Source organism: Oncorhynchus mykiss, chromosome 13 (assembly GCF_057628025.1).
Source record: "Oncorhynchus mykiss isolate SJ-2025 chromosome 13, ASM5762802v1, whole genome shotgun sequence".
NCBI classification, from domain to species: domain Eukaryota; kingdom Metazoa; phylum Chordata; class Actinopteri; order Salmoniformes; family Salmonidae; genus Oncorhynchus; species Oncorhynchus mykiss.
This window is the reverse complement of record NC_143034.1, coordinates 44,081,422-44,100,964: the sequence shown is the minus strand read 5'-3', so window position 1 is coordinate 44,100,964 and position 19,543 is coordinate 44,081,422. Positions and strand designations below refer to the sequence as shown.

Below are 19,543 nucleotides of genomic sequence, written 5' to 3'. Positions count from 1 at the left end.
CATCACTGCCTGGTATGGTAACTGCTCTGCCTCCGACCACAAGGCACTACAGAGGGTAGTGCGTTTGTCCCAGTACATCAGTGGGGCCAATTTTCCTGCTATCCAGGACCTCTATACCAGGGGGTGTCAGAGGAAGGCCCTAAAAATTGTAATTGACTCCAGCCACCCTAGTCATAGACTGTTCTCTCTGCTACCGCACGACAAGCGGTACCGGAGCGCCAAGTCTAGGTCCAAGAGGCTTCTAAACAGCTTCTTCCCCCAAGCCATGACTCCTGAACATCTAATTAAATGGCTGTTCAGACTATTTGCATTGCCCCCACCCTCTTCTACTCTATCTATGCAAAGTCACTTTAATAACTCTACATGTACATATTACCTCAATTGCCTCGACACCGGTGCCTCCGTACATTGACTCTGTACCGGTACCCCCTGTATATAGTCCCGCTATTGTTATTTACTGCTGCTCTATAAGTATTTTATTATCTTTTTGTTGTTGGTATTTTCTTAACTGCATTGTTGGTTATGGGCTTGTAAGTAAGCATTTCACTAAGGTCTACTACACCTGTTGTATTCGGCACGTGACGAATACCATTTGATTTGTCACGGAGTAGACTGATACCCCATGTCATTGATCCACAATCCATATTGTCTGTTTAGTGAAATAAGTATGCCCCCAATGCAATTCTAAAGTACAATACATCCAGATTTGTCAAATTAACAAATTGACTTTTGATTTTATAACTTTTCAACCTCGTTTAACATGATCTATTCAATTATGGTATAATTCTACTATTTGTATTCATTTGCATCACTGTCAGACATATTTTATTTAAGGCTAAGCGCAAAGTCCACTCTTGTAGTTTTATTTTACCTTTATTTAACTAGGCAAGTCAGTTAAGAACAAATTCTTATTTTCAATGACGGCCTAGGAACAGTGCCTTGTTCAGGGGTAGAAGGACAGATTTGTACCTTGTCAGCTTGGGGGTTTGAACTTGCAACCTTCCGGTTACTAGTCCAACGCTCTAACCACTAGGCTACCCTGCCACAGATGGGTCTGACCACCATTAATCAAATAAGAACTGTCTTATAAATTAGGGTAATTTTAAATGACACCAGCTATATAGTTATCTAGCATTGTAGGTGCGTGAGACAACTTTACCAGCATCATGAATCGTGACAAATGAAATGAGTGATTACACTATGTGTAATAACTACATAAATTAATGAACGAGTTAACTTACGTGATATTCAGGTCAAGCTTATTTGACGTGTCTGACACGCGAAGACCCAAACGGCGTTCCATTGAACGTGGACAAAGTGTGAGCTGCTATGTAGGCAACATAACTTAATGTAAAATCTGAGAAATCAGGCCACACAGTGTAAAAACCACCCCACTGTATTTTATTTAGTTAGTCATTTTACAGTAGTCACTCGTAAGTAGCTGCCTTGAGTTTCTCTTTTTCACATCGTTCTGCTTTTTCTCATTTTGATCAACACAATGGAAGAAATAATGAACAAATAAACAAGAGCAAAATGAAAATGGATAAAATGCCCCTTCTCAAATATAGCAGGAATTTTGGCAAGAGGTGATGACAATGTTGATCCAGTGCATCGCTCTGGTGCAATACAGTTTGGTAGAGACAAGACTGTCCAATCTAGGGGCCAAGTCTGAGTCAACTTGACTAGGCTGGGGTGTTGGGATCAGGATGTGGGTGAGAATGACAGATTTGAGTCTGGAATCATTTCCTTATCGGACTACCGGATCAATTCCGATGAACCACCACCCATTTACTTTCTCTGAAAGTGGTTGTCAGTTTAACTTTCGATATGCTTTCTCATGCTAGAACATACTGGATGACAAGGAGTAGTAACAACTCCACATTACTGATGGAAGTAAACAACATTTTTGGAAAACTGACCCATTGTCTATGAAAAGTTAAATATTGATTCGGATGAGTGTGTATGGCAGAAGGCAATTTTCCACCATATATTGGACATTTGCGTCACTGTAAGCCTCAGCCCACCACAATTACTACGTGGTAAACTCAGCTCTGTAAGCAGCATAGCTTAGTGGCAAACAATGACTTAGCTATGATCTAAAGTAGGACCCAACCTGAGCTAACATTGAAACGCGCTGGACTACCCAGCTAAATGGTAACTAGCATGGACAGCTAATTAGTTCTATTTTTGAATCAAGCTTGAGGTTCATGATTGGTCTTTTTTCATTTGACCTGTTTTAACATATATGTATACCTCTTTCTGGGTAATAAAGCACACTATAGCTCAGTGTTCCCCTCTAAATTGTCTTATGATCGATCAGTTAGTGCAATTTTGGTACCAATGCTTTGTACGCAAGTCTATAAATTCACACAGGAATACGAAGCGATTTAGAATACACTGGGTAAAGATGAAACCAACCTTTTAGGGAAAGATGGATACCTAGTCAGTTGTACAACAATGCAACAGGACAACAACCATTTGTCTAGTGGCTCAATAGTTACTTGGCAGGTCTCTAGCCCTACATGTATACCCCAAAGAAGCTGATTTGAGTTCTAATAATGGTTTTGGGAATTTTAACAGAACCGATGAGGATGGAATCACTGAAAGTCTAACAGAATAGTTGAAAAGATAAGGAAACACATGATTTAGATGAGAATTACAGATTGAGGCTCAAGACTGTCCACCACCCCGCCTAGAGTTGGTGGGGTTTAGCTCCAGATAGCACACAGCAGCAAGATCCACTGTGGCACTGAAGCACAAATACAGATCAATATGGCTCAGGAAGTGGACAACCGCTATAGAAGGAGGAGAAACAGACAGACAAGGGAAACACATGACTCAACCTGGCATGGTTGAGTCCAGCATTTCAGGACAAAGTGCTGTCCAGTCCAAAACTGAATGAACTGGCCCTATCAGTCCGATAGCTGTTTGAACTGGTCCAATGCAGCCCGATTCAGCTGAATACCGTTTACCCATGTCAAATACTGCTCATGTTAATTCAATACAGCTATAAAGTATTTTCAATTTCCTCTCAACCAAATTCAATACAGCTTGGGCTGAATGACCTCCTGTACATGCTGGTTTCAACCGATAACATCCATTATTAATAATGATAGTTGTTCCTTTTCCTGCTCACCCTGACTGTTGACGTTGGTATCTGAACTGGATTGAGAGTGGATTGGTTAAAAAAAGTTGAGACTGAATAAAAAAATACTGCACTGGATTTGTGATTAGAGTCAAAACCCAGCATGCACAGGGGTAACCCTAATGGATAAATAATTTGGGGGTTAATGCTGCAACTGAGTCAAACCCTCATCCTACAAGACCTTAAGGTAATGGCATTGCGATGCAGGTTGGATGGGCTGGGATGTTCCTGGCTTTGGAAGATAAGCAGCATGTGGACACTGACATGAAAACCCAATTCTGGGGAAATATTCAAAGTACCTCACATCTGAGGCAGAAGTCCAACCAGGGTCAGCCTTAATTTGAATCCCGCCTGCCACGTGGAGCAGCGAGCTCAGTGCATCGGACGGTCTTGGCTTTCGACAGTTTTCCCAATTCATACTCAAAACGTGTCAGTCATTCACTTCTAAGTTCGTGCGGTCGTGATCTAGACTGAACCAGTCTGCACATATACAAGATAATGTTACATCAGCCAGGCATTGTGAAGCAGGGAATAAAGGGGCCTTGACCAATTCCAGGTCTGGTATGGAACAGTACGGTAAGCATGGTTCATTGCAGTCGGGCACAGCAAAGGTCCAGCTCTCTGCATAATGTACGCACACAGCGCAGACGGTGGGCAGCATAAGCTGCAAAAGGGAAATGGGAGCAGAGACAGAGTATGATGGGAAGGGTTGTCCAGGGTACGGAGTAGGACAATCAGATTCACAAGGATGGACAGACTATAAGAATGGCACGTTGGGCGGGAAGAGGTTGTGGTCGGGGCTAGGAGTTTTGGGCTCTAGTGGCTCTCGGCCATTGAACAGGATATGTTGGACCTTGAATGTCCTTACCCCCCTGAAAGATTGAGGGCACCAGAGAGCTTAGTGGTGAAGGAAACAGACAGGTCATATCTCCGTCTCTTTCTCGCTCCAATTGTCACATTAACACTGTTTACATCTCACACATACTTAAAGACACACACACACAAACACCAGCCCAGCATCCGTCTGTACATTAAACGGCTTCTGATGGGGCGCAGCCTCTGGCATCGGGTACATTCTTCGTAGTCTGACGCCACGAAATAGGAAATAGATTCCTTCGTCAGGAGCTTTTAATTATGGAGTGCAAATTATGCTAGTTCAATACGGCGGCGCAAGTGCAGTGCCTTTACACATGTCAGCTGGATAATGTGTGCCATGGTTGGTGTGAGGGTAGGAGGGAGGTAAGGGGCGGAGAGTGGATAATTTACAGTAAACTACATTTATATACACACACCCATTGTACAGATATTGAATATGTACATGCTGAAACATTTTCAATGATGTCCGTTCACAAACAAGTCAATCCAGAGAAATGTAGGCAAAGGTCTATGTTTTCTCATTCTCTAATCCCCCCTTTCTCTTTCGTGGCTCCCACTGCATGTCCTTTTCCCTCTGGCTAGCTCACTGCCCACATCACAGGGTCCCCCTCGTTCGCTTATCTCTCTGTAGTGTGGCGGTGGTTGATGTGGGGGGTGGGCGTTGCAGGCCCTTAGCTGTTCTTGAGCAGCACTCTATCGTCAGGGCAAGGGAAGGAGAGGAGCTGACAGACATCAGGGGTGAGCAAGGTGCAGGAGCGCAGGTCAGCGCTCTGTAGGGAGGCACAGCGGCGCAACAGGGGCAGGCACTGCTCCGTCACCTTCACACAGCCTGCGGACAGGAGGAAACAACAGGAGGTTAACAACCAACGGTTAACCTACATAACCACAATGACTGCAACACTTCCATGAGTATACCTGGTTTAAATATTTGAATCAGGAGCCAGGTTGATATTGTTCAGAAATAAGAGGACAAGTACCTCTATATGTTGCTACTTTAGCATGATTAAACATCTCAGAGGGAAGAAGAGGTCAGTATCTGGAGCAGATCCCTGCTCATTAGTGGTCTGAACCGGCAATGCTCAAATACACAAAAAAAATAAAAAAACAGGGTACCTACCTTGGTGTATTTGGGGCTAGTGAGTCTACCGTGTAGTCTTTACCTGCCAGGTTGAGGTGGGCGAGGCTGTCCTTCAGTGGAGACATGGGGGAGGTCAGTGTGTGGATAGTCTGGTCCGTGATGTTGCCACACTGACTCAGGTCCAGCTTGGTCAAGTGGGGCAGGTAGCGCACCAAGAGGCGGGACGTGACATCTGTCAAGTCCAGCCCGGCCAATCGAAGCTCCGTTACGTTCTGGAACCTCCCCCCTCTGCTCTCTCCATGAGCTTTTTGACCAAGAACAAAGCAAAATATGTTACAGGACTTTTAAGATTCAGTCTGTGTTTATCATGCTTATGAAGGGGGCGTGGTTGTTCACTTGCAACAACATTCAATGGAAACAAGCATGACAGTACAGTGAAAATAAACAGTACATTACAGCACAGATTGGTATTTGTGATATCAAGTCTATCCAATGAACACAACATGGCATAATGTATTGCAGGTTATGGATGGCTAATCAATCATGCGAGTGACTTGTCACTAACCTGTCCGAGTGTCAGTAGGGGGCGCCAGTAGCTCCCTCAGGTGCGAGTCCTTCATGTCTTCTACCCGGCTGAAGTCGAGCAGACGCAGGCAGGGACAAGCAGCCTGACACAGGGCCGACACAGAGGACCAGGGACAGCCCGACACATTCAGCTCCAGTAGACCTGGGAGAGAAAGAGGAAGGCCAGGAGTTAGCGTAATCTCTGAGGCAGACGAGCAATACGGTGACGACAGCCCAACTAGAATAGGACATGATCAGGCTATATTGATGGGGAAAAAGGACGTAGTAGGGAGGCAGAGGTGTTGAATGAACACAAGATACCTTGTAGACGGTTGATGAGCCACATGAGCTGCTTCTTCGAGATGTTGGTATAGCTCAGGTTAAGGGAGACTGGTTGCCTGCGGATTATACCACTCAGCATAGGAGGGGTGATGGAGCGCTGCCGGCTGAGGTCAATCTGAGTCCACAATCTCTTATCACAGCACCTGAGAGAGCAAGAGAAAATAAAAGACTGGGATGAGAACAAAAGAAAGTCTGGTCTACTGTACACCACAGAATTTGAGACACTGCAGTCAATGAATATCCTTTCAGGGATGGTTTTCTATTGTTCTCAACATCAAAGACGCATTTCTTAGTAGTCCAAACAACTGTGTGTTGAACCACCCTCTTCCAGCCCAACCGGATGCTGACCACATCTGAACCCTTTGTCTAGACTTACCACCGGCTCCATGTCCGACAGACCCTCATGCAGACGCACAGCTCCCTCTGGCTGAGGTGCTGGAAGACGCGGAGCCAGACGTCGCGGGGCATCACGTGGGAGGAGCCGCTGTCCAGGGGCAAGCAGTGGGGCTCGGGACAGGCGGGCGGTGGCCGAACCAAGTGCCGCTCCATCTGAACAGGCCGGGGAGGCGAGGGCACAGCAGGGGGGCTGCGTTTCATCATCTGCGAACGTGGAGCCATCCGGGAAGGCTGTGACCGGGGTGAGGCGGCGAGGGCTGACATGCCCCCTGAGGAGTTGCTGCCTGGGCCCAGCAGCCCCCCCCCTCCCCCGTTGGATGTGGTAGTGGCAGTAGAAGCGGAAGAGTTGCTACTGTTCCTCGACGTTGGTTGGGACCCTGTTTGCTTGTTGTTACGGATCTTGTTGCCCTTGTTGCCTTTGCCAGTTCCGTGTCGGTGGTTGGCCACCGAGCCGCCGCTATTGTTGGCGTTCTCCTTCTCCTGAGTCTCCCGGTCCCTCACCCCTGCCCGTGTCCGTCCATTGCGCGTCTCGGAGCCATTGCTGCGCTTACCGGAGAAGCCCTCGGAACCTGGCGAGGGACCGTGGCCGGACGAAGGTGGAGGCTGAGTGGAGGAGAGAGGGGAGGGTGGAGGCAATGGGGTAGACTTCCGACTCCTCTCCCCGCTCTCCTCGTCATTCCCGTCCGTCGTGAGCCCCTTGCGGCCCCGTGGAGGTCCCTCCCCCCTACGCCGAGGCTTGTCTCCCACAACCTGCTCCTCCACCGCATCCTCCTCTTCCTCCTCCTTAACACTTCCCTCAGAGTCCTCACTGGCACTGAAGCCCAGCTCCGCCAGCCTCCTGTCCCTCTCCCTGTCCCGTTCCCGGTTGCGCTCCCTCGCACTGTTGCTGTAAGCGACGGGTACGGGGGAGGAGGGTTCAGAGCCGCGGCGGCCATCTGAACCGGAAGGCGAGTCAGAGTCGGACTCAGAGTCAGACTCGGAACTAGACGAGCTCGATGAGCTGGACTCGCGGACACGCTCAAGGAGTTGACACATGCGCTTGAAGCGCTCCAATTTCTCGCGGTGGTGCGAGCGCTGGTCCTGGCTGGCCGTGGAGGTGGGGGACTGCGTGGAGTTGGAACCCCCTCCGGAACCCTGGCTGCCTCCGGTGGAGGAGTTGGGCCCATTGGACTCTGCAGTCTCTGACACGTTAGGCTTCTGTTTCTGTCATGGGAGGGATAACGTTAGTGAAGAGAGTGACAGAGGAGCATGAACCCTAACCTTTACCATTGAGAAATATAACTAAGTCAACTAAGAGATGGATTCAGTCCGTATCTCGGAAGAACCGCATTATCGCTTGATTGCCTTAGAATTTCAATGTTCCCGCATTCATGGTAAACACTGCAGATGTCAGCTCAATCAGAAATAACTTTTTAAATGTACTGGGATCTACCGCGATACAGATTGAATCTAGCTCTTAGTTACCATATGCTTTATGACGGAGCTTAAAACTTGATCTTCATATGAAAATGTACCTTTTTCAAGCGTTTTTCATGTGCCCCTTTCATCTGAGTGAGAAGGTCAGACAGAGACAAGAGTTGGCAAGCTGCGTTCATAGCAACTGGTCACACCTAGTAGGCCTCTAAGCAATGATACACTGAGCATACAAAACATTAAGGACACCTGCACTTTCCATGACAGACTGACCAGATGAATACAGGTGAAAGCTATGATCCCTTATTGATGTCACTTGTTAAATCAGTGTAGATGAAGGGGGGAGACAGGTTAAATAAGTATTTTTAAGCCTTGAGACAATTAAGACATGAATAGTGTATGTGTGCCATTCAGACCGCTGCTGGGTTTTTCACAATATTTTTGATACACACAGTTTCCCATGTGTATCAAGTATGGTCCACCACTCAAAAGACATCCAGCCAACTTGACACAACTGTGGGAAGCATTGGGGTCAACATGGGCCAGCATCCCTGTGGAATGCTTTCTTCCCCTTTTAGAGTCCATGCCCTGACGAATTGAGGCTGTTCTGAGGGCAAAAGGGGGGTATGCAACTCAATATTAAGGTGTTCCTAATGTTTGGTATACTCAGTGTGCATGCTGCTAAATGTTTGCATACAGCAACACTGCAAAGATCTTCCAACCTTCTTTTTGGGGCCGCTGTCCTGGGGAAGCTCCTTCTCCTTCTTCCTCTTGTGACCGTCCTGCCGCCCCCCGTCTTCTAAAGAGGGGGGTTTCTTTTTGGTGGGCGGAGGATCGTCTGTTAGCTTCCATCGGCCCACCTCCCCGTTGTCCATCCGCCTCTTCCCTGAACCATCACCCCCGTCCTGATGTGTGGAGAAAGGGGAAGAGGATTTAAGAATATGTACTGTGCATTCGTGAATGTATTCAGACCCCTTTCCACTTTGTTACGTTACAGCCTTCTTTTAAAATGAATGTAAAAAAAAAAAATCCTCAATCTACACACAATATCCCATAATGTCAGAGCGAAAACAGGTTTAGACATTTTAGCAAATTTAAATAAAGAAAATAACTTAGAATTGAGCTCAGGTGCATCCTGTTTCCATTGATCATCCTTGAGATGTTTCTACAAATTAAATTAATTGAACATGATTTGGAAAGGCACACAAGATCCCACAGTTGATAGTGCATGTCAGAGCAAAAACCAAGCCATGAGGTTGAAGGGATTGTCCATAGAGCTTCGAGACAGGATTGTGTTGAGGCACAGATCTGGGGAAGGGACCAAAAAAAAATCTGCAGCATTGAAGGTCCCCAAGAACACACTGGCCTCCATCATTCTTAAATGGAAGAAGTGTGGAACCACTCCTACCTTATCAACCATTATTGATTAATCCATACAATCATAGATGTCCTTCGTCACCCTCTGGTTTAGTTTTATCAGCAGAGCCTGACAGACCAGTGTTCCCTGTCACAGTTCTCACCTTACTGGTCTTGCCTTCCTTGTGGCATTTTGGACACTCCCAACAATTCGGGATTTCATCATTTATGATGCCTTCTGCTTTACCCATCTGTAGGTTGGAGAAAATAAACAATGAAATCAATCATTCAATCAATAAATGTATGTAACCAATACTAGACAGAGCAGACATTTGACTTAGGACAGTATGAATGGAAGATTGTGTGTGTGTGTATATGTGTGTGTGAGAGAGAGAGAGAGAGACACACTCTACTTCTCCAGCTATGACAGCCGGCCATACACATGGAGGGTCTGGCCCCACCTTGAGGCAGCTGGGGTGGATGATCTCGTTGCAGATGGTACACTCCATCAGAGAGAGGCTAAACTTCTCTTCTTCTGTGTCCACTGTGTCCTCCTTCCCCGCCTCCCCACACGAGAAGCACACCGCTGTGTGGGGCAACACAGGCTGCAAAGAAGAAAATAAAAACATAACACGTTATATAACCAAGTTATACAATATAATATACACATTAGGTGTGGAATGTAGGCCTGTATTTATTCAATATAAATCAAATATTGTATGTGCGTAACCAATATAATGTGTATATGTAAATAAATCAAATATTGTACGTGGGCCCATTCAGGATAGAGGGCTCAGAGTTGGAGCTGTAACTATGTATTCATCCACTATGGATGGTATGTTTATTAAGTACCGTATTCAAATTGACACTCAGAAAAAAATATTGGACACCTGCTGCTCTTATGAGAACCTAGCTAATTGAGAGCGTGTGGATGAAAGCAAATGCATTAAATTTAGTTTAGTGGGTTTTGGAGTGTTTTCAGAAGCACAGGGACAAAGCGCTATTTTTATTAGGTTTATTTTCTTTGACACATTACCCCAGTTGTCCAGCTCAACATTTTCATTAACCTGCCAACAGTGGAATTTTGACAGTATGAAAAAAAATAATAAACTGAGGTGGAAATTATTCACTTATCAAGCCCCCTAAATAAATATATAAATAAATAAATAAATAAATATATGAGGCCAACAGAATCTAGCCTAGATCCATTGACAAATGATTATGCATTAATATGAGAGTAGGTCTTCAATCTGCACAGATTCTGTGGATTAGTATCTCCGTAGACATCCAACCTAATTTCTTTCCTTCCCCACAAGATATGTTTTCTAGAGACAGATAGCCAGGAGACTAACTGATCAAAGCAAATTCCTACCCTCCAAAAAAACAAACCAAGGAAACGCATCACATTTCCCACATCGAAACTACCAGCCATCTATGCCATTTGAGGCATTCGCAAACCAATCTATTATTTTTTTATTTTGTTAAATCACACCCTAAAATCACTGAAGGAGTTCTAACAAGCTTATCCATTTTCATGCAGGGGGTGACTACTCTATTTTGATGACAATCGCATTCTGAAACAGCTTTTCTAAACCAGAGGGGCCGATTTGCAGAACGTAAGCAGCAGCGAACAGTTAACATGTTGTATGTCATACAGTGCCTTCAGAAAGTATTCATTCCCCTTGACTTCCACAATTTGTTGTGTTACAGCCTGAATTCAAAATTGATTAGTGATTTCTCTCTCTCACCCATCTACACACAATACAACATAATGAAAAAGTGAACGCATGTTTTCAGTAAAATGTTGCTAATTTATAGAACATGTTCTACATAAATCTAATTTACATAAGTATTGACACCCGAGTCAATAGAAGCACATTTGGCGTCGATTACAGCTTTGAGTCGTCTTGGGTATGTCTGTATAAGCTTTGCACATTCTTTCTTTCAGATTTTCTCAAGCTCTTTGAAATTAGATACATATTAGCGGTGAACAGCAATCTTCAAGTCTTTCAAATGGGACTCAAGTCTGGGCTTTGGCTGGTCCACTCAAGGACTTTCACATTCTTGTTCTCGAGCCATTCCAGTGTTGCATGCTTGGGGTTATTGTCCTGTTGGAACGTTAATCTAATTTGCACTCTGAAGCAAGTGCTTATTTGGCTGTGTTTATTTTACTGTATTTGGCTCCACTTATTGTTCCCCACCCTTACCAGTCCCTGCCGCTGAAAACATCCACATACCATGAGGCTGCCACCACCATGCTTCACGGTAGGGAAGGCTTTAGACAGGTGATGAGCAGTGCCTGGTTTTCTCCCGACATAGGCCTGAATGCAAAGCGCTAAGAGTAAAATATTTGTCTCATCAGACAACAGAATCTTTTGCCTCATGATCTCAGAGCCTTTTTGCAAATTCCAGGTGTGCCGTCATCTTCCTATTTCTCAGGAGTGGCTTCCATTTGGCCACTCTCCCATAAAGCCCAGATTGGTGAAGTGCTGTAGAAACTCATTTTTTACTTAGCCAGGATTGTCCACTCAGTAACAATTGCCACTGTTTTCCAGGGATTCTTGGGTTCCATAGAACCAATAAAAAATATATACAGCATACCCACTGGCATACATACAAAAGCACATCTAAGACTGCTTTCCTTCTGGCAGGTTCTCCCATCTCAGCCAAGGAACTTTCTAGTTCTGTCAGAGTGGTCATTGGGTTCTTCGGTCACCTCCCTGACCAAGGTCCTTCTTGCCTGGTTGCTCAGTTTGGTCGGACGGCCACCTCTAGGCAGAGTCTGGGAAGTTCCATATTTTTGAGACTAATGTGCGCTTGGAAACTTTCAACACACAACAATTGTTTTATACCCTTCCCCAGATACACAGTGGCAAGAAAAAGTATGTGAACCCTTTGTAATTACCCAGATTTCCGCATAAATTGGTCGTCAAATTTGTTCTGCCTTGTTAACTGCCTTGTTCAGGGGCAGAACGACATATTTTTACCTTGTCAGCTCGGGGATTTGATCTAGCAACCTTTTGGTTACTGGCCCAACGCTCTAAACACTAGGCTATCTGCCGCCCCATCTTCATTTAAGTCACAACGATAGACAGTGTGCTTAAACTAATAACAAACAAATTACTGTATTTCTCTTGTCTATATTGAATACATCATTTAAACATTCACAGTGTAGGTAAAAAAAAAAAAAGTATGTATGTATTTGAACCCCTAGGCTAATGACTTCTCCAGAAGCTAATTGGAGTCCAATCAATGAGACGAGATTAAAGATGGTTAGAGCTGCCTAGCCCTATAAAAACCACTCAGTTTGAGTTTGCTATTCACAAGAAGCATTGCCTGATATGAACCATGCCTCGAATAAAAGGGGTCTCAGAACACCTAAGATTAAGAATTGTTGACTTGCATAAAGCTGAAAAGGGTTACAAAAGTATCTCTAAAAGACTTGATTTTCATCAGTTCAAAGTAGGAGAAATTGTCTATAAATGGAGAAAGTTCCACCGTTGCTACTCTTCCTAGGAGTGGCCATCCTGCAAAGATGACTGCAAGAGCACAGTGCTGAATGCTCAACGAGGTTAAGAAGAATCCTAGTTCACACCAGACATCAAAGAATATTGCTGAACTGAAACAGTTTTGTAAAGTTCAAAATTCTTCCGGACCTTTGTGCAGGTCTGATCCGCAACTACAGAACATGTTTGGTTGAGGTTATTGCTGCGAAAAGGAGGGTCAACCAGTTATTAAATCCAAGGGTTCACAAACGTTTTCTTGCCACTGTATGCCTCATTACAATTCTCTCAGAGATCTACAGATAGTTCCTCAGATTTCATGGTAGTTTCTGCTCCGACATGCACTGTAAACTGTGGGAAATTATACAGGACAGGTGTTTTTCTAAATCATGTCCAAACAATTTAATTGGCCACAGGTGGAGTCCAATCAAGTTGTAGTGACATCAAGGATGATCAATGGAAATTGGATGCACCGGAGCTCAATTTGGAGTGTCAAATGGATGTGCATATTTATGTAAATCAAGGGGTTTGAATATTTTCTGAAGGCACTAACTGTAGTCATCAATGGGTTATGTCAATCAATTGTGTATCATAAACCAAATGAGTTTATATTCCAGTGTAAACAGCGGTTTCTGTTTAGATGGGATCTCAATGAGTGTGAGGGATATGCCAAAAGCTCGTCCTTTCACATTTGGGAAAAAAATGCGGGTCAAAACATGTTAGCAGTGTATGTGGAGACTCCCTTCACATATTTATTGTTTGGCAGGGTGGAGGGTTTGTGTAACAGGAAAAACAACCTTAACTTCAGTCTTGCATGGATAAATTACAAATGTGTTACCGAGGTTAATAAGGCTATGTAATGTGCTCTATATAACAGATGCCAATCAAATATCATTATACATCGAAAACGACAAAAGCAAGTATACAGTGCATTCGGAAAGTATTCAGACCCCTTTTTCCACATTTTGTAACGTTACAGCCTTATTCTAAAAGTATTCAATTGTTTTTCCCCTCCCTAAATCTACACACAATTGACAAAGCAAATACAGGTTTTTCGATTTCTTTACAAATGTATAAATAAACCGAAATAACATATACATACGAATTCAGACCCGTTACTCAGTACTTTGTTGAAGCACCTTTGGCAGCGATTACAGCATCGATTATTCTTGGGGATGACGCTACAAGCTTGGCATACCTGTATTTGGGGAGTTTCTCCCATTCGTCTACTCTCAAGCGCTGTCAGGTTGGATGGGAAGCGTCGCTGCACAGCTATTTCCTGGTCTCTCCAGAGATGTTAGATCGGGTTCAAGTCCGGGCTCTGGCTGGGCCACTCAAAGATATGCAGAGAATTTCCCCAAAGCCACTCATGGGTGGTCTTGGCTGTGTGCTTATGGTCGTTGTCCTGTTGAAAGGTGAACCGTCATCCCAGTCAACCTGCTCCAGAGCGCTCAGGAGCTCATTCATTAAGGATCTCTGTACTTTGCTCCGTTCATCTTTCCCTCGATCCTGACTAGTCTCCCAGTCCCTGCTGAAAAACATCCCCACAGCATGATGCTGCCACCACCATGCTTCACCATAGGGATGGTGCCAGGTCTCCTCCAGACGTGACATTCAGGCCAAAGAGTTGAATCTTGTTTCTCATGGTCAGAGTCTTTAGGTGCCTTTTAGCAAACTCCAAGCGGGCTTTCATGTGCCTTTTACTGAGGAGTGGCTTCAGTCTGGCCACTACCATAAATGCCTGATTGCTGGAGTGCTGCATAGATGGTTGTCCTTCTGGAAGGTTCTCCCATCTCCACATAGGAACTCTGGAGCTCTGTCAGAGTAACCATTGGGTTCTTGGTCACCTACCTGACTCAGTTTGGCCGGTCCGCCAGCTCTAAGAGTCTTGGGGATTCCAAACTTCTTCCATTTAAGAATGATGGAGGCCACTGTGACCTTGGGGACCTTCAATGCTCCCAGACCTGTTCCTCGATACAATCATATCTCTGAGCTTTACGGACCATTCCTTCGACCTCATGACTTGGTTTTTGCTCTGACATGCACTGTCAACTGTGTGACCTTTATATAAAACAGGTGTGTGCCTTTCCAAATCATGTCCAATCAATTTAATTTTACGACAGGTGGACTCCAATTATGTTGTCGAAACATCAAGGATGATCAATTGAAACAATACACCAGAGTTCAATTTCAAGTCTCATAGCAAAGAGTCTGAATATGTAAGTAAGGTATCTGGTTTTTAATTAATATTCGCAAAGATTTCTAAAAACCAGTTTTTGCTTTGTCATTATGAGGTATTGTGTGTAGATTAACGATTTTTTATTTATTTCATCCAATTTAGAATAAGGCTGTAACGTAACAACAAGTGGAAAAAGGGGTCTGAATGCTTTCCTTATGTATGTATGTACTGTGCATGTTCCACAAATTAGTGTCAGATGTTACAGCCTATCTAGAAAATGCAATCAGTTGGAACAATTCATACACTACCATTCAAAAGTTTGGGGTCACTTAGAAGTGTTTTCCATGAAAACATACATGAAATGAGTTGCAAAATGAATAGGAAATAGTAGACTTTGAAATAATTGTGTCCTTTAAACTTTCCTTTCGTCCATTGGCAGCAGTTACGACCTTGCAGACCTTTGGCATTCTTGTTGTCAAATGTTTTAGGTAATCTGAAGAAATTTCACCCCATGCTTACTGAAGCACCTCCCACAAGATGGATTGGCAAAATGGGCACTTCTTACGTACCATACAGTCAAGCTGCTCCCACAACAGCTCAATAGGGTTGAGATCCGGTGACTGTGCTGGCTACTCCATTATAAACAGAATACCAGGTGACTGCTTCTTCCCCAAATAGTTCTTGCATAGTTTGGAGCTGTGCTTTGGTCATTGTCCTGTGGTAGGAGGAAATTGGCTCCAATTAAGCACCGTCCACAGGGTATGGCATGGTGTTCCAGATGGAGTGGTAGCCTTCCCTCTTCAAGATCCCTTTTACCCTTTACAAATATCCCACTTTACCACCACCCCCAGACCATCACATTGCCTCCAGCATCTTTTCATTTAGTCTGCGTCTCACGAATGTTCTTCTTTATGATCCGAACACCTCAAACTCTGTCCATAACACTTTTTCCCCAATTTTCCTCTGCCCAGTTTCTGTGTTCTTTTGCCGATCTTAATCTTTTCATTGGCCAGTCTGAGATATGGCTTTTTCTTTGCAACTCTGCCTAGAAGGTCAGTATCCTGGAGTCGCCTCTTCAACTGTTGATGTTGAGACTGGTGTTTTGCGGGTACTATTTAATGAAGCTGCCAGTTGAGGACTTCTGAGGCATCTGTTTCTCAAACTAGACTCTAATGTACTTCTCCTCTTGTCTGGTTAGTGCCAGTTTGCGCTGTTCTGTGAAGGGAGTAGTACACAGCGCTGTACGAGATCTTCAGTTTCTTGGCAATTTCCCGCATGGAATAACCTTCATTTCTCAGAACAAGAATAGACTGACGAGTTTCAGAAGAAAGTTCATTGTTTCTGGCCATTTTGCGCCTGTAATCAAAACCACAAATGCTGATGCTCCAGATACTAAACTCGTCTAAAGAAGGCCAGTTTTGTTGCTTCTTCAAATCAGCACAACAGTTTTCAGCTGTGCTAACATAATTGCAAAAGAGTTTTCTAATGATCAATTAGTCTTTTAAAATGATGAAACTTGGATTAGCTAACAACGTGCCATTGGAACACAGAAGTGATGGTTGCTGATAATGGGCCTCTGTACGCCTATTCCATTAAAATATACATAACTTATTTGTTTTCATTTTATAAGCCGTAAATAGTCATTTACAACATTAACAATGTCTACACTGTATTTCTGATCAATCTGATGTTATTTTAATGGACAAAAAAAAAAAAGTTTTTCTTTCAAAAACTAGGACATTTCTAACTGACCCCAAACTTTTAAACGGTAGTCTACATTTACTAATGGATGCAATAGAGCAGTGGCACTTTTCCTAGTGAGAGTATAATAATAGGGCTGGGAATCGCCAGGGACCTCACCATACGATGTGTTGCCAAAACGAAATGTATTGCAATTTTCACAATTCTATATGTTTTGTAATTCGATACTGTGATATTATTGCGATTCGATGTTAAAACATATTGTTCACCATATGTCTACGGCAGAGGGGCAAGAGAGAGCCATGGGAAGTTTTGATCAGTCATGGAAATAAAAATGTGCTGAAAACAAATTGGCTGCCTATTTAAAAAGAAGATGGAGAACAAGCTATGAAGGACAAATACTGGAATTTTGGTGCAGGTACAGCCAACTAGCTCAAAAATAATATTGTAAAAACCCTACAACCTCAAAGATAATATCCTAATATGTAACTATATCGATTTCTCCCCCCATCACTAGTGTGTGTTCTAACTTACCGCTGTGCACTGTCGGAGCAGACAGGACTGCTTCATCCTTCCAGGCCCGCCAAATTTTTTCATGTCCTTGCAGAAGTGGCACTCGCCGCACTCTGTCCGCATGCAGGCCTGACAGCGCCGGCACCGCGTCCGCCGCCGCCGTGCCCCTCCCAGAGCCTTACTGCCTGACATCCCCTCTGCAGTCAACTGAGGAGAGGAGAGAAACAAGTCAATACAAATACAGTGGGGCAAAAAAAGTATTTACTTATTTTCCACCATAATTCTCAAATAAATTCATTAAAAATCCTACAATGTGATTTTCTGGATTTGTTTTTTCTCATTTTGTCTGTCATAGTTGAAGTGTACCTATGATGAAAATTACAGGCCTCTCTCATCTTTTTAAGTGGGAGAACTTGCACAATTGGTGGCTGAATAAATACTTTTTTGCCCCACTGTATATACTAGATGCCAACAGCCAGACCTCCCCTCGGGAGAGAAAAAAAGTGATACAGGTAAACACAAATGTACAGAGCGCATTCAGAAAATATTCAGACCCCCATTTTATTACGTTACAACATTCTAAAAAAAGTTACATCTTCACAGAAAACAGAAATACCTTATTTACTTAAGTATTCAGGCCCTTTGCAATGAGACTCGAAATTGAGCTCAGGTGCATCCTGTTTCCCTTGATCATCCTCGAGTACCTAAAGGACTCTAGAACCATGAGAAACAAGATTCTCTAGCCTGATGAAACCAAGATTGAAATCTGAATGCCAAGTGTCACATCTGGAGGAAACCTGGTACCATCCCTATGGTGAAGCATGGTGGTGGCATCATCATGCTGTGGGGATATTTTTCAGTGGCAGGGACTGGGAGACTAGTCAGGAATGAGGGAAAGATGAACAGAGCCAAGTATGGAGAGATCCTTGGTGAAAACCTGCTCCAGAGCGCTCAGGACCTTGAGACTGGGGCGAAGGTTCACCTTTCAACAGGACAACGACCCTAAGCGCACAGCCAAGAATACACAGGAGTGGCTTTGGGACAAGTTTCTGAATGTCCTTGAGTGGCCCAGCCAGAACCCGGACTTGAACCCGATTCAACATCTCTGAAGAGACCTGAAAATAGCTGTGCAGCGACACTCCCCATCCAACCTGGCAGAGCTTGAAAGGATCTGCAGAGAGGAATGGGAGAAACTCCCCAAAAACAGGTGTGCCAATCTTGTATCGTCATACCCAAGAAGACTCCAGGCTTTAATCGCTGCCAAAAGTGCTTCAACAATGTACTGAAAAATGTCATATTTCAGTTTTTAATTTTTTATAAATTAGTAAAGATTTCTAAAACTTGTTTTTGCTTTGTCATTAAGGGTATTGTGTGTAGATTGATGACAGGGGAAAACTACTTTATCCATTTTAGAATAAGGCTTTAATGTAACAAAATGTAGAAAACGTGAAGGGGTCTGAATACTTTCCAAATGCACTGTACATAACAGATAGTCCTATGCACTACATATGCAGCCTATACCATATGCACATACTGTCTGACATCGCCGCTGCAGTTAACTGAGGAGAGGTCAACACAAACTTTCCATACAGTGCCTTGCGAAAGTATTCGGCCACCTTGAACTTTGTGACCTTTTGCCACATTTCAGGCTTCAAACATAAAGATATAAAACTGTATTTTTTTGTGAAGAATCAACAACAAGTGGGACACAATCATGTAGTGGAACGACATTTATTGGATATTTCAAACTTTTTTAACAAATCAAAAACTGAAAAATTGGGCGTGCAAAATTATTCAGCCCCCTTAAGTTAATACTTTGTAGCGCCACCTTTTGCTGCGATTACAGCTGTAAGTCGCTTGGGGTATGTCTATCAGTTTTGCACGTCGAGAGACTGAATTTTTTTCCCATTCCTCCTTGCAAAACAGCTCGAGTTCAGCGAGGTTGGATGGAGAGCATTTGTGAACAGCAATTTTCAGTTCTTTCCACAGATTCTCAATTGGATTCAGGTCTGGACTTTGACTTGGCCATTCTAACACCTGGATATGTTTATTTTTGAACCATTCCATTGCAGATTTTGCTTTATGTTTTGGATCATTGTCTTGTTGGAAGACAAATCTCCGTCCCAGTCTCAGGTCTTTTGCAGACTCCATCAGGTTTTCTTACAGAATGGTCCTGTATTTGGCTCCATCCATCTTCCCATCAATTTTAACCATCTTCCCTGTCCCTGCTGAAGAAAAGCAGGCCCAAACCATGATGCTGCCACCACCATGTTTGACAGTGGGCATGGTGTGTTCAGGGTGATGAGCTGTGTTGCTTTTACGCCAAACATAACGTTTTGCATTGTTGCCAAAAAGTTCAATTTTGGTTTCATCTGACCAGAGCACCTTCTTCCACATGTTTAGTGTGTCACCCAGGTGGCTTGTGGCAAACTTTAAACGACACTATTTATGGATATCTTTAAGAAATGGCTTTCTTC

The 19,543-nt window shown here is 43.8% G+C and overlaps 1 protein-coding gene across 1 annotated transcript in view; it reads right to left on the bottom strand.

Annotated features, from left to right (window-relative positions):
- Positions 1-1,380: 1,380 nt before the first annotated feature.
- The window catches only part of LOC110486197 (F-box/LRR-repeat protein 19), a 23,918-nt gene continuing 5,755 nt past the window's right edge, over positions 1,381-19,543 (bottom strand). Inside the window, exons 2-11 of the mRNA XM_021557620.3 lie at positions 17,088-17,273; positions 9,632-9,775; positions 9,335-9,421; positions 8,537-8,719; positions 7,916-7,948; positions 6,382-7,604; positions 5,985-6,148; positions 5,665-5,826; positions 5,182-5,403; positions 1,381-4,850 (exon numbers count right to left, since the gene is read on the bottom strand). Of these exons, the coding sequence (XP_021413295.3) occupies positions 4,693-4,850; positions 5,182-5,403; positions 5,665-5,826; positions 5,985-6,148; positions 6,382-7,604; positions 7,916-7,948; positions 8,537-8,719; positions 9,335-9,421; positions 9,632-9,775; positions 17,088-17,258 (2,547 nt within the window). The 5' untranslated portion in view covers positions 17,259-17,273 and the 3' untranslated portion in view covers positions 1,381-4,692. The remainder of the gene's footprint in view (positions 4,851-5,181; positions 5,404-5,664; positions 5,827-5,984; positions 6,149-6,381; positions 7,605-7,915; positions 7,949-8,536; positions 8,720-9,334; positions 9,422-9,631; positions 9,776-17,087; positions 17,274-19,543) is intronic.